This window comes from Bradysia coprophila, unplaced genomic scaffold (genome assembly GCF_014529535.1).
Source record: "Bradysia coprophila strain Holo2 unplaced genomic scaffold, BU_Bcop_v1 contig_151, whole genome shotgun sequence".
Lineage (NCBI taxonomy): Eukaryota > Metazoa > Arthropoda > Insecta > Diptera > Sciaridae > Bradysia > Bradysia coprophila.
The window spans coordinates 3,505,007-3,520,545 of NW_023503423.1; the positions used below are offsets into that span (position 1 = coordinate 3,505,007).

General features: G+C 37.2%; 1 protein-coding gene across 2 annotated transcripts in view; it reads left to right on the forward strand.

Moving 5' to 3' along the window:
- The window catches only part of LOC119074503 (putative ferric-chelate reductase 1 homolog), a 45,118-nt gene that overhangs the window by 26,811 nt on the left and 2,768 nt on the right, over nt 1–15,539 (forward strand). For both annotated transcript variants that reach the window (XM_037180658.1, XM_037180660.1), the window contains exons 2-10: nt 10,494–10,794; nt 10,864–11,018; nt 11,078–11,243; nt 11,315–11,468; nt 11,526–11,674; nt 12,945–13,101; nt 13,160–13,383; nt 13,447–13,690; nt 13,758–13,870. In XM_037180658.1, the coding sequence (XP_037036553.1) occupies nt 10,494–10,794; nt 10,864–11,018; nt 11,078–11,243; nt 11,315–11,468; nt 11,526–11,674; nt 12,945–13,101; nt 13,160–13,383; nt 13,447–13,690; nt 13,758–13,870 (1,663 nt within the window). The remainder of the gene's footprint in view (nt 1–10,493; nt 10,795–10,863; nt 11,019–11,077; nt 11,244–11,314; nt 11,469–11,525; nt 11,675–12,944; nt 13,102–13,159; nt 13,384–13,446; nt 13,691–13,757; nt 13,871–15,539) is intronic.

Consider the following 15,539-nt stretch of genomic DNA (forward strand, 5'->3'; position numbering starts at 1 on the left):
CGAAATGAGACCACTTTTCTGTTCTCAAAATTCGAATAAAATATTTTCTCGAAATGAGACCACTTTTCCGTTCTCAAAATTCGAATAAAATATTTTCTCGAAATGAGACCACTTTTCCGTTCTCAAAATTGGAAGAAAATATTTTCTCGAAATGAGACCAATTTTCCGTTCTCAAAATTCGAATAAAATATTTTCTCGAAATGAGACCAATTTTCCGTTCTCAAAATTCGAATAAAATATTTTCTCGAAATGAGACCACTTTTCCGTTCTCAAAATTCGAATAAAATATTTTCTCGAAATGAGACCACTTTTCCGTTCTCAAAATTCGAATAAAATATTTTCTCGAAATGAGACCACTTTTCCGTTCTCAAAATTGGAAGAAAATATTTTCTCGAAATGAGACCAATTTTCCGTTCTCAAAATTCGAATAAAATATTTTCTCGAAATGAGACCACTTTTCTGTTCTCAAAATTCGAATAAAATATTTTCTCGAAATGAGACCACTTTTCCGTTCTCAAAATTCGAATAAAATATTTTCTCGAAATGAGACCACTTTTCCGTTCTCAAAATTCGAATAAAATATTTTCTCAAAATGAGAACACTTTTCTGTTCTCAAAATTCGAATAAAATATTTTCTCGAAATGAGACCACTTTTCCGTTCTCAAAATTCGAATAAAATATTTTCTCGAAATGAGACCACTTTTCCGTTCTCAAAATTCGAATAAAATATTTTCTCGAAATGAGACCACTTTTCCGTTCTCAAAATTGGAAGAAAATATTTTCTCGAAATGAGACCACTTTTCCGTTCTCAAAATTGGAAGAAAATATTTTCTCGAAATGAGACCACTTTTCCGTTCTCAAAATTCGAATAAAATATTTTCTCGAAATGAGACCACTTTTCCGTTCTCAAAATTGGAAGAAAATATTTTCTCGAAATGAGACCAATTTTCCGTTCTCAAAATTCGAATAAAATATTTTCTCGAAATGAGACCACTTTTCCGTTCTCAAAATTCGAATAAAATATTTTCTCGAAATGAGACCACTTTTCCGTTCTCAAAATTGGAAGAAAATATTTTCTCGAAATGAGACCACTTTTCCGTTCTCAAAATTGGAAGAAAATATTTTCTCGAAATGAGACCAATTTTCCGTTCTCAAAATTCGAATAAAATATTTTCTCGAAATGAGACCACTTTTCCGTTCTCAAAATTCGAATAAAATATTTTCTCGAAATGAGACCACTTTTCCGTTCTCAAAATTCGAATAAAATATTTTCTCGAAATGAGACCACTTTTCCGTTCTCAAAATTGGAAGAAAATATTTTCTCGAAATGAGACCACTTTTCCGTTCTCAAAATTCGAATAAAATATTTTCTCGAAATGAGACCACTTTTCCGTTCTCAAAATTCAAATAAAATATTTTCTCAAAATGAGAACACTTTTCTGTTCTCAAAATTCGAATAAAATATTTTCTCGAAATGAGACCACTTTTCTGTTCTCAAAATACGAATAAAATATTTTCTCGAAATGAGACCACTTTTCCGTTCTCAAAATTGGAAGAAAATATTTTCTCGAAATGAGACCACTTTTCCGTTCTCAAAATTGGAAGAAAATATTTTCTCGAAATGAGACCACTTTTCCGTTCTCAAAATTCGAATAAAATATTTTCTCGAAATGAGACCACTTTTCCGTTCTCAAAATTCGAATAAAATATTTTCTCGAAATGAGACCACTTTTCCGTTCTCAAAATTGGAAGAAAATATTTTCTCGAAATGAGACCAATTTTCCGTTCTCAAAATTCGAATAAAATATTTTCTCGAAATGAGACCACTTTTCTGTTCTCAAAATTCGAATAAAATATTTTCTCGAAATGAGACCACTTTTCCGTTCTCAAAATTCGAATAAAATATTTTCTCGAAATGAGACCACTTTTCCGTTCTCAAAATTCGAATAAAATATTTTCTCAAAATGAGAACACTTTTCTGTTCTCAAAATTCGAATAAAATATTTTCTCGAAATGAGACCACTTTTCCGTTCTCAAAATTCGAATAAAATATTTTCTCGAAATGAGACCACTTTTCCGTTCTCAAAATTCGAATAAAATATTTTCTCGAAATGAGACCACTTTTCCGTTCTCAAAATTCGAATAAAATATTTTCTCGAAATGAGACCACTTTTCCGTTCTCAAAATTCGAATAAAATATTTTCTCGAAATGAGACCACTTTTCCGTTCTCAAAATTGGAAGAAAATATTTTCTCGAAATGAGACCACTTTTCCGTTCTCAAAATTCGAATAAAATATTTTCTCGAAATGAGACCACTTTTCCGTTCTCAAAATTGGAAGAAAATATTTTCTCGAAATGAGACCACTTTTCCGTTCTCAAAATTGGAAGAAAATATTTTCTCGAAATGAGACCACTTTTCCGTTCTCAAAATTCGAATAAAATATTTTCTCGAAATGAGACCAATTTTCCGTTCTCAAAATTCGAATAAAATATTTTCTCGAAATGAGACCAATTTTCCGTTCTCAAAATTCGAATAAAATATTTTCTCGAAATGAGACCACTTTTCCGTTCTCAAAATTCGAATAAAATATTTTCTCAAAATGAGAACACTTTTCTGTTCTCAAAATTCGAATAAAATATTTTCTCGAAATGAGACCACTTTTCCGTTCTCAAAATTGGAAGAAAATATTTTCTCGAAATGAGACCACTTTTCCGTTCTCAAAATTTGAAGAAAATATTTTCTCGAAATGAGACCACTTTTCCGTTCTCAAAATTGGAAGAAAATATTTTCTCGAAATGAGACCACTTTTCCGTTCTCAAAATTCGAATAAAATATTTTCTCGAAATGAGACCACTTTTCCGTTCTCAAAATTCGAATAAAATATTTTCTCGAAATGAGACCACTTTTCCGTTCTCAAAATTTGAATAATTTTTTTTTTAAATGAGACTACTCGTTCAGTCTCGGAAAGTATTAAATCCGAGACCACTCGGACAGTCTCATCGCGTCTAACTAATGAAAGTCTAAAAAGACTACTCATTCATCCTCAAACATTCTCGAGAAGTAGTCGAAACGAGACCACTCGGTCAGTCTCGGAAAGTGTAAGGAAAAATTATTCGAAAAGAGACCACTTGTCCAGTCTCGGAAAGTATTAAATCCGAGACCACTCGGACAGTCTCATCACGCCTAACAAATAAAAGTCAAAAAAGACTACTCATTCATCCTCAAACATTCTCGAAAAGTAGTCGAAACGAGACCACTCAGCTTCTCTCGTTCATTCTTGTTCATTTACATAAAATAAATTAAAATTGAGACTTCTCGTAAACTGAAAAAGTCAATGAGACCGAAATGAGACCCTTGAGACTACGTATTTTTAGGTCTCACTGAGACTGAAATTTTTACCCGGGATTACACCTGTCATCCGTAAGTTTTTAGCCCCGTACGAAGTACTGGGGGCTTATAAGATTAATATGCCGTTTGTAACACGTCGAATTAGAAGCAGACAGTAAGGGCAAAGCATTTGGTTATGTTCATAGATGACGAATCCGCAATAAAAAAAATGTCCGTCCGTCCGTCCGTCCGTCCGTCTGTGACCCCTCTAGCTTGAGCAAATCACAACCTTTTTTCAAAATTCTTTTTTTCCCCGATTGGTATCGACAAAAGTAAGGTCAAGTTCGAAAATGGGCATGGTAGGATCGGCCCTTCCAGAGCTAGGGCCCTATAGGTGTTTTTCAGTCTTTCGACGATATCTACCGAAATACGCACGCAATAGCTGCTTGTGATATATCAAATGAAAGGTATTGACGAGTAGAAAAAAGTTGCTGAACATTGTTTTTGTGTAGGATGCAACGCGAGCTTGTTGGAAGGGCTCAAAGGTCGTTACTCGGCCCTAAGTGTTTTTTCCACATAAATCGAGTAAATCTCATCCGATTTTGCCAGATTTAGTTTTTTATGGAAGGTAATTGAATACCGAAAAGAACGTGTCGATAAAAGTTTCAAATTTGGGCCCTTGGACTAAGGCCGCTACTCGGCCTTAAGTGTTTTTTGCACATAAATCGAGTAAATCTCATCCGATTTTGCTAGATTTTGTTTTATTTGAGAGATAATTGAATGCCGAATAGAATGATGGCAAAAAAAGTTTCAAATTTGGGCCCTTGGACTAAGGCCGCTACTCGGCCCTAAGTGTTTTTTGCTCATAAATCGAGTAAATCTCATCCGATTTTGCTAGATTTTGTTTTATTGAGAGATAATTGAATGCCGAATAGAATGATGGCAAAAAAAGTTTCAAATTTGGGCCCTTGGACTAAGGCCGCTACTCGGCCCTAAGTGTTTTTTGCACATAAATCGAGTAAATCTCATCCGATTTTGCTAGATTTAGTTTTTTATGGAAGGTAATTGAATACCGAAAAGAATGATGGCAAAAAAAGTTTCAAATTTGGGCCCTTGGACTAAGGCCGCTACTCGGCCCTAAGTGTTTTTTGCTCATAAATCGAGTAAATCTCATCCGATTTTGCTAGATTTTGTTTTATTGAGAGATAATTGAATGCCGAATAGAATGATGGCAAAAAAAGTTTCAAATTTGGGCCCTTGGACTAAGGCCGCTACTCGGCCCTAAGTGTTTTTTGCACATAAATCGAGTAAATCTCATCCGATTTTGCTAGATTTTGTTTTATTTGAGAGATAATTGAATGCCGAATAGAATGATGGCAAAAAAAGTTTCAAATTTGGGCCCTTGGACTAAGGCCGCTACTCGGCCCTAAGTGTTTTTTGCTCATAAATCGAGTAAATCTCATCCGATTTTGCTAGATTTTGTTTTATTGAGAGATAATTGAATGCCGAATAGAATGATGGCAAAAAAAGTTTCAAATTTGGGCCCTTGGACTAAGGCCGCTACTCGGCCCTAAGTGTTTTTTGCTCATAAATCGAGTAAATCTCATCCGATTTTGCTAGATTTTGTTTTATTGAGAGATAATTGAATGCCGAATAGAATGATGGCAAAAAAAGTTTCAAATTTGGGCCCTTGGACTAAGGCCGCTACTCGGCCCTAAGTGTTTTTTGCACATAAATCGAGTAAATCTCATCCGATTTTGCTAGATTTTGTTTCATTTGAGAGATAATTGAATGCCGAATAGAATGACGGCAAAAAAAGTTTCAAATTTGGGCCCTTGGACTAAGGCCGCTACTCGGCCCTAAGTGTTTTTTGCTCATAAATCGAGTAAATCTCATCCGATTTTGCTAGATTTTGTTTTATTGAGAGATAATTGAATGCCGAATAGAATGATGGCAAAAAAAGTTTCAAATTTGGGCCCTTGGACTAAGGCCGCTACTCGGCCCTAAGTGTTTTTTGCACATAAATCGAGTAAATCTCATCCGATTTTGCTAGATTTAGTTTTTTATGGAAGGTAATTGAATACCGAAAAGAACGTGGCGAAAAAAGTTTCAAATTTGGGCCCTTGGACTAAGGCCGTTACTCGGCCCTAAGTGTTTTTTGCACATAAATCGAGTAAATCTCATCCGATTTTGCTAGTTTTTGTTTCATTTGAGAGATAATTGAATACCCAATGGAAAGTTGGCAAAAAATTTTGGGTTTCTAAAATAATGTCGTAAATTGTTGGTTTTATTTGAGAGGTACTTCGTACGGGCTTTCGTAATTGCGCTATGCGCAATTTTAAAAATGAACAATTTCAGTAAATTTGACCATGCATTTTGGTAACAGACGCATTAGAGGGTTGTAGACGTATTAGGGTTCCGGGCGTATTACGGCTACGGACGTATTATGGTTACGGACGAAATAGAATTACGGGTCGTACGGGGCTAAGTCGCAGCAAACGCTCCGACTGTTCTGATGCCTTGTTTTTTGACATTTGTTGGGTCAACGCACTTCAAGCATGAGTAGTACTGAAACTTAGCAGTGTGTCGAACAACCGTAAAACATTGTAAAAAGCCATTTCATAAGAATAGCTGTTGACTACGATCACTTTTGCTTGAAGTGCTTTGCTCGGATTAGATGTTTGGCTAATCTCCATTGTAAAACAACATGTCCGATACAAACTAAGGTTCGGGTTGAACTTCTTGTTGAACTGTTTAAATTTAGGTTGACTCGGAACCTGTTCTTGACCTGAATAAAAGATTGCAGGTCCGACGTGAACCTGATCTGAGCTTGAAATGTTTCAAAAATCAACCCGATCAGACCTGAAAACTTCCAGGTTCCGGTCAGACCCGAAATTGAAAATTCAGGTTCAGATCTAACTCACGTCGAACTGGATATCCTAATTCGATTTCACGTCACATCGAACCCTACCCGTTCCGAGCATTAATCCGAACAAATCTGAAAGATTATCGATTCGGCAATATTTTCAAAGCCTTGCATTAATTTCTGATTTACCCATTTTGTTCCTGATTAGCAGGGTGAATAGCGTGGCAATTATTTTCATTTGAGATACACGCATCGATCACTTGAAATCGTAACAATTGATGGCTTTTCAAGTGGATAACATTCATTTTCTTTTATCGAACATAACAATCGTTATGATGTGACTCATGAACTTTTATTTTATCGCAAGTACCGTACTGTACTCACTTATCTTCAATCTATGATGGACTTTATATCAGCAAAAAATTTCGTTTATGTAAAAATCTTTTTTTTTTTAAAGCAATTATATATTTGAATAGACGGGGTAATTCCTCATTAAACTACCTACTGCATCGATAAGATTACAAAAGTAGCTAAATCTATTAGATAAGCAAATATTTACGTTCGTGTTATGTCTACAAATTGAACAAATTTACGTGAGAATCGTAATAAATAAACAGTGGCCATAGAAAGTTCTTGAGCACGTAGATACCGCGTGCGGTTAATACTTAAGATTAACAAACGTTTCGATTCGACCTTTCTAAGACAACTTTAAGATAAAGATTCAAATAAAACCAACGGAACATTCGTAGGTCATGGCATTTAGTAGTCTACGCGAATTCAAATCTTTTCGGTATTGTGTCCTCTCACACGCACCACAACAAACAAACTTTTTCCCTAAATTACACCGGTTATATATAGACCCAAAAGAATGTGACGAATTATCGGATTTACCGATTTTTAACGTAATTTTTAGCAGATTACTCAATCTTCGGACTGGAATAAATGATTAAATCCGATTTGAAGCAAATTGATATTGATTGTGTGTCGCTTGTCGCGGTTATCAAACTCTAGTTCGGTTTTTACCGCAAACAAAACCACACTTGATCTCGACGAAATTATTATATTTCAGTTTAAAACGTTGCCAAGTTCACAACGAAATTTGAGTAGTTGCGGTTTTGCGGATTGTTATATTGAACGGGCAACAGAAAAACCAAATTAAATTTAAATGATAAATGAATGAGCACAGTAATTAATAATAAAAATAAATTATTGTGTTCGAATACATTCAAACGACCTTGATTTAACGTTGGTTGGTGTTATTTTATTTCTTTTTTTTTTATTAAAATTCTATTTGTTGTGTTATTGGTTTACCTGTAATTCACGAGTTATTGTATTTGACGAATTGTTCATTTTTTTTTCCCATGGAATTTATTATATTAATGAGCACGTGAGTCAATCGAAACCTTGACCTCACATCTTTGGAGTGGACAAGAATTATAATATTAGTGAATTGAAACGACAATACCAGTGAGGTGGATACATATAACAATAGACGTCCAGTCATTGTTCTTTGGTAGCAGCTCAAAGAAGAGTTAGCTAGAAGTTCTAGCTTTAATAGTTGATTACATTTGATGCTGCGAAAGTAATTCATTACATGAGGTAACAGTATTGAGATAAAAGCAAACGCACGCACAGGTGTGTTTCTTAAGCAATAAGGCTGCGGTAGTTTCGACACGTGAAAAGTAGAGTGTACACTTGTCGAAATAAAGACAGTAACCGAAGTGAGTTGCTCAAAAACATACGACTTAGTTTGTGAAAATTGGTTTCCAAATCAATGAATTACGTAGCAGCATCGAATGTATCCTGTCGCAAGAAGGCTGGATTGATTATCAACCAGTTGATTACAGTCCTTAACATCTAAAAACGAGCCACTGACGAGATTTTCAAATTAATCACATTCCACTTACATTCCACTTACATTCCACTTACATTCCACTTACATTCCACTTACATTCCACTTACATTCCACTTACATTCCACTTACATTCCACTTACATTCCACTTACATTCCACTTACATTCCACTTACATTCCACTGATTGAGGTTTGAGGTAGTTGTCAAAACGAATTGGCTGAATACTTTAGCGTGGCGCTTCTATTGAATTCAAATAAATTCGATTCAAGTAAAATTCAGTAAACGCACTGATCAATCGATTTTTATGTTTACTCTAGTAATTATTGCCCGATACGCGAGAAGGGAGTTCATTTCCGGTCCACTCAGACAATTTACATTTTCTATTGAAAAGGCAATTGTCAAAATGATATCTAAACCATAGAAGACTGCAGACTAGAAGGTTAAGTCATCTGTTCATCAACCTACTTTTTCATTTCATTTTTTGTTTTGCTTAATATCTTATGTCTTTGAATTAACATCGATATTTCAAGATAATAACAAGATGTTCTGTGAAAACACAAAAAATTCAGTAAAACAAGAAAGGAAATGAAAAAGTAAAGTGACTTTACCGTCTAGTTTGCAGACGTCTATGGCTTCGATTTAATTTTCACAATTGTCCTTTCTATAGAAAATGTTTGTTTGATGAGTGGACTGGTTTCGTTGAATACGTTTCGTACATTGAATAACACAGAGAACAAATGGGTGTGTGTAAAGTAGAAATTAACTCAACTCTAGTTTCGCGTTGCGCGCAAGAATTACCGGAGTTAACATCAAAATCGATTGATTGCTAAATTTTACTTAAATCTAATTATTTTGAATTTTATATAAGCCACACTAAAGTATTCAGCCAATTCGTTTTGACAACTACCTCAATCAGTGGAATGTGATTAATTTAAAAATCTCGTCAATGCAATGGTCGATTATCACAAAGGAATTCACGTAAAACCGAAAATATTCTTCGTGTAATGGATCATTTTCGCAGAGTGCAAAGTGCCAAGTAATGGTCAACTTTCGATAGAGAAAGGCTTCAATTAATTGTTAATTTGTCGATATAATATTTGAGTTTTCTGTAGCATATAATGTGAAGCAATCTATAACTAACGAAAAATCAAACGAAAATAGTCGGAAATCTGCTACAGTCAGAGAGAGTGAAATTTCTGCATGAATTTGTTTCAGCTAATCTACACATACAATTAAAACTGTTCATATTTGTTTAAACACGGTTTAAACTGCTGCCCACACGCCCGTGGTGGAAGTAAAACCGTATAAGAACGTATAGCAAGTTTTGATGGTTTGTGTGGATCAGTTGAAGCAAATTCATGCTCAGGCATGAGCGCCGACGGAGAAACCTCGGCGGCGGCTAGCCGAAAAAAATTTCTCGGCGGCGGCGAAAAAGTTGGCTTGAGCCGGCTTAAAATGTCTCGGCTGGAGGTTCCTTTTAACTTTTTTTTTAAATAAAAACGTTTAGATAAATTCATGGAAAATGAACTAGTAAGCATGAAAATGAAATTGTACGGAAAGCGAAAATGTAGGTAGATTAGGTTGTTCAAAGTGCAAGTGGAACTGGTCTTGTTACAAGCAAGTCTAAGTCTAAGGTTCACTAACACGTCAAGTTTTATTGCCTCAAAACTTGAACTAAATGGAAAATCATGCTCCGGTACACTCATTTAACTCATTAAGAAAATGGTTTTCGAGAAGAAATCGAAAGCTCAGGAAAATCAAGTAAAAATTGAAAAGAAAAAAAATCGAGAAAATTCGCAAAGATCGATAAAGTTTTCTCAAATTTGTGAATTAACTGATTGTGCGCCTTCGGCTCGTTCCGCAAAGGTCATACTTGCCAAAACAACAAACTTAGAAGCGAGGACGTAATATACCATTCTGGAAAATTCATGAAAACTCAAGAAAATTTTCAAAATTTTCTTAATTTTGAAAAAAAAAAAAATCAAAAAGTACTTGAGCTGCTTAGGGTCAACAGGAATCTCGGTTTTCAAAATTATTTCACCCATTCACCTTTCGAAATCTTTATTTCATTTTCCAGCCGTTTCACGCCGGCTTGAGCGGTGTTTTTGGCACCGGCTCGGCTGCGGCGCGGCTTGCTCAAAAATTGCCGGCGGCGGCTTATTTTCGGCGGCGCTCATGCCTGTTCATGCTTAAGTTTTATTGCCTCTGACTGGAAGCGTTTCTTAGAGCGTCATGGATTGTTTTCAATTTAGTAGATGAGATAAAGTGCTACGAAGGTTACTCATACAACGTCCAACAAATTTCGATCTATTTAAAAAAGTACATCCGTTCGTCACGGGAAAGGTTACGAAATTCGCCATATGAATCATGAAAACTCCCATTACACCTCTCTTTTGCCACTTAATTATGTACTCACTACAATTAAATATTCAATCAAATTTCAGCAAACCAAATAAAACACCCAACATGTGGCGCATAGTTGCTCTACTATTTGTATCAAATGCATTCACTCCGACGACAACACTTCCCCAAGGTGCTCCGGAATCTGTTTGTGACACATTGCTTCCATTTCACGGAGGTGGCATACGACCGATGACTACCGTTTCACCATTTAGCATAGTACCGACAGCTTCGGCCGTTGGTCAAGGCCAAATATTAACCGTAGAAATAAGATCAGTTCCGCCAGAGCTGAGGTTCGGCGGATTTATGCTGCACGCAAGAACTACCAGTCCACCGTATAAAGTCGTAAGTGCGGTTTTCATTCCGACAATATGGTTGGATTGCTTTACTTATACATAATGTAAACACTTACAGATTGGACGATTTGCTCCATCCATTGACGGACTAGTCAAATTAATTAACTGTGATGGTGTTGATAACACAGCTACTCATGTAAGTCCCAGTCCTAAAGGTGACATTGGCTTACAGTGGCAAGCTCCGAACGACTTCCTCGGCGAAGTTGTTTTTAAGTAAGTTATTCTCACTAACGCGACCAAAAACAGGGTTTACTGCAACGACACTCTTACAGCGCAACAATTGCTCAAGAATACGACAAATTTTGGGTTGGTCTTGAATCAACTCCCGTTCAAGTTGTACAAAGAGGTGCTGTAATTCCACCGACAACCGGAATATCAACAACACGCCGTCCAGTCGCTTCCACCGTTCCGGCTTATGTTCCACAAATCAAAGCAACGGTAAAACATTTTCAAAAATCAGCAGCTACCAACGGTTGCGTTACCAAATAATTTTGTCCAATTTCGTTCAGCAACTCAACACCGACTCGATCTACGAAGGATGTGGATCAACGAAAAATTGCTTTGGAACGCCAAATAATTGCGTTACCAGTCAAAACTGCCAGGGCATGGTTACTGTGGAAGTGATTGGTGGGAAATTCCATTTTGAATTAAAATCGATTGCAAGTGAGTAGTCTCGCTGTCGCACGTGATTTACCGTTTTAACATTTTTTCCATCGTCAGATAATGTCCAGTATATAGCAGTGGGTATATCTACCGATGATCGAATGGGTAACGATGCAGGCATGGAATGCATCCCAGAAAACGGTGACATTCGTGCGTATTCGTCGTATGTTACAGCTCAACCCTTAGGAGCAACACGTCAACAGGTGGTAAGTAGTGAGGGTCGAATGAGTACACGACCGAACAACGTGATTCCGATTTGCATAAACGCGACGAAGAACAAAAAGACTTTGAGCTCGATTTAAATGTCTTTGATTAGGAGGATTTATCATTTGTGTTGTGGGTTTTTCACGCTAATATCGATCAAACTTTCGTCTGGCGATAAGTAAGTTATTAACGCTCAATCATCGTGATAATGTGATAATCCGTATTCGTCTACGAGCTATACGAGCTGACAGTATTAAGTGATCGGTTTCGGTTGTAGCCACTGTATGCAAGGTATTTACTAGATATTTACGTGCACGTCCGTTCTCCAGCATCACAGTCGTTTTAATTCAAAATAGATTGATTCTACCGGCCTCATGCTGTTACTTAAGAATCTTTTGTGGATCTCTGTTGTCATTCGTTCATGTCCTTACCAAACTAAAGTTAGACGATTTAGTTATACCGACATGTTGACTCACAGGCAAATGATTCACTCATGTCTCGCTGGACTTTCCGGCTATTCAGACACTTTTGATTTTGTTCGGGCGACACTATTTGCAACAATTTTCTCACAAGGTGTTCTGGCGACTGTGTTGGTTTTACTAACCCCGCGGAATTTGATGCAAGTCGATCGGAGCTGGGAGTTCATGATTCCATCCGAAGTGGTCATACCAACCACGTACCCTACCCGAGGGTTTGTATCGGTACCACGGGAGCTGGAAGCCCCCCGAGAACCAGAGAAACTCTCGGTATCGGGCCCAGCGATGGTTGAGGAGCCTATCCTTGGCTGAAACGTGGTGGCTGTCGGTTCAATTGCGCTTTATGCGCTGGGGTACTGCTCCCGGGGAAAGTGCAGTAAGGGTTGAGATGGGCTCTGGCCTCACCTTTGGTAATGTTGGTGCATGAACACCGGCATAAAAAGGTAGTTCTACCCGCTGATTGAGCGGTAATCTCGATCAAATCCTTTTTGGAAAGGAAGAGCTGTTAAGCTTATGGCAGGTAAGCTCTCTAATCTAAAGATATGTTTTCTGTGTTGGTTTTACTGTCGTTATGTGGCAGGTTGAATGAACCAATATACTCGGACTAAACAAACAACCGCAATGCAAACAATGATACTCTACGGAGGTGAATCCCTTCGTATCTTTACTTTCTTGAACTGTTTCAATTTTCGTTAATTTTCTCGAAAATTTGAGAAGTTCAACGGAAAAATGTTCATGTTTAAATCGAGCCCGAAGTCCATTTGCTTCTATTTCTGACATTTTCCTTCCGCCTTAGCCGCAAAATGTCATAAGACTACAAAACTCGTCCTTTGTCGATGGAGTAATATACTGCAAAATCGAACGCGACGCAGTCACAACGATTTTAGGAAAAGAGTTTGATTTAATCAACAACAAATATCACCTACTGGTAGCCCTTGGGAGTTCAGTCAGACGTAAGACCACTGCCTTAATTTTAAAATAGTCATCAAGATGTGAAATTCACATTTACAGCGGATTCCGTCGACTACCACGACCAACGTTTGGCCTCGAGTCAAGCAATCAATTTAGGGGAAGTTCAATATCTGCGTGGCAGATCAGTTCTGTTATTCCGACTACATGGTGCCTTCATGTTAGTCGCCTGGATCGGTGCAGCATCCGCTGGCATACTGTTGGCCAGATATTTCAAACAGACATGGGTTGGTAGCTCATTATGCGGCAAAGATCAATGGTTTGCTGTAAGTCGAATTGACGCAATCGAATCGGTCAGCTGATCTAATCGTCTGATATCAATGTTTCAGTGGCACAGATTCTTTATGATTGCAACGTGGGCATTGACAATTGCCGGTTTCGTAATTATATTCGTGGAACTACGCGGTTGGTCGGCCGCCGACAATCCTCATGCGATACTGGGAACAGTAACGACAATTTTGTGTTTCATTCAGCCGTTTATGGCATTGTTCAGACCGGGTCCCACCGACAAAAATCGACCGATATTCAATTGGGCACATTGGTTTGTCGGAAACGCGGCACATCTATTGGCCAGTAAGTTTTTTTCGTGCGGAAGAAAATGTTAGTGTGGCAGCGGAGAGTAAAAATAATCAATTTTCAGTCGTCACAATATTCTTCGCCGTACAGTTGACTGCAGCACAATTACCGAGTTGGTACGATTGGATTTTGGTGGCGTTTGTTGCATTCCATGTTGTAATGCATTTCGTATTTTCGGTGAGTAAACTTTTCATCCATTTCGATTTTTTAGAGCCACAGCACTGCTCCTAGCATGAATATAGCAAACATTCGAAGGCTGATGAAGTTACAGGACGCACTTCGTTTCTTTGAACGTATTGTCATTGTTAAAGCGAACAATACAAGCGATCCTAAGCAATAGGTCTCATCACAAAAGCCTTCAAATTTGACACTTGTGAATTCAGTGTTCATGCTAGGAGCAGTGCTGTGTTAGAGCCCATCCATGACGAATGTCGGCACTAAGGGTAAAGGTTGTTGAAATTTTTAAAAACGTGTGGACGTCCTTTTTGAGGGGCCTTCTGTTGCAGTGAAACGATGTAAATGGAAAACTTACGCGGATTAATTGGAGTGATTACAGTCACAGCTTTCCACAATTTACGAAAATATTTTTCCAAAAATAGTCCCTCGATTTGAAACAAGTGACAAATTGTTTCATTTTACCCGATCAAAACTTTTGTTTTACGACTTTCCTTTAAGACACATCGTAGGAAGTCCAAATTTGTGTCAAAATGAAGGTATTGGAGCCACACGAAGAATGGCTGACAATTTGACCCGTGAGCTCGCCCGTGATGCAGTAGACTCATCAACGAAAATTTTATTTTTCAATTGCCTTCTTCATGTGGCTCCAGAATTTTCATTTTATCACCAATTTGTGTGACTACGCGTCAGTCGAATAGCCCCAGAAATGAAAGTCACAGAACAATCGTATGGAGTAATATAATATTAGAGAGATATTGACATGGGCTCTCTGTCTATTAACTTCAAAACAAGAAGACGTTTTATTCAACACCATCATAAAATAGTTGAACGGATAAGGAATCCAATGCAAATATTCTTAATGAAATCGGTTCAATATCACTGAATAAATAACCGAAACCAATCGGAAATGAAGCAGTGTGAAACAATTCTGTTGATTTGCTGCAGAATATTGGAAATTTGGTGTCACCAATTACCGAAACCACTTGTCGTTAAACTTCTCACATCGGGGGTGGATAAGCGCAAAATTCGTTGACAAACTCTTTTTTCTCTTTTTTTTGTATGGGATTTTCCAATTGGTGACAAAGGATTTTCATCGTTACACTCAGCAAAAATTACGTAGAAAGTGTTTCGCGTTTTAATCGTTCTCGAACCCACACACACAATCGATCTTATATAAGATTGAAACATATACCGTATAACGGCACAGTCTCGTACATCTCGTCTGTCTTGCCACGAGTCAACAAAAGAAAAAAGTGTGCATGGCATGTCTCTATCAATATTTATATACAGATGCAGTAGTGGATTTTGTGGGTTGGATTTGTGGTATCAAAAGTGGAAGCAGAGTTTCTGAACTAATTTCGGTTTTTGTATTCGAGAATTTTCTTCCCTTAATTTGCCCCTCGTCTAACAATTAACAGCAAAAGACAAAGACAACGGTTTTCTGATTGTAACCTGAGTTCACGCTAAAATTCCCTTCAAAATCGAAATTCAATTTCAGTGGTTGTGATGCCATCAAAGGCTTTGCATTTTGTATGAAGAAGCGAATGATTTTCAATTGTCGTCTCGTAATTGGGTCAATTATTCAGTTTTATATTTGGAGTGTATACACTGCAGAGTGAAGTAGGAATTTGAAAACAACGCAAAAGCGAATGACGAAACTTCTTTCACG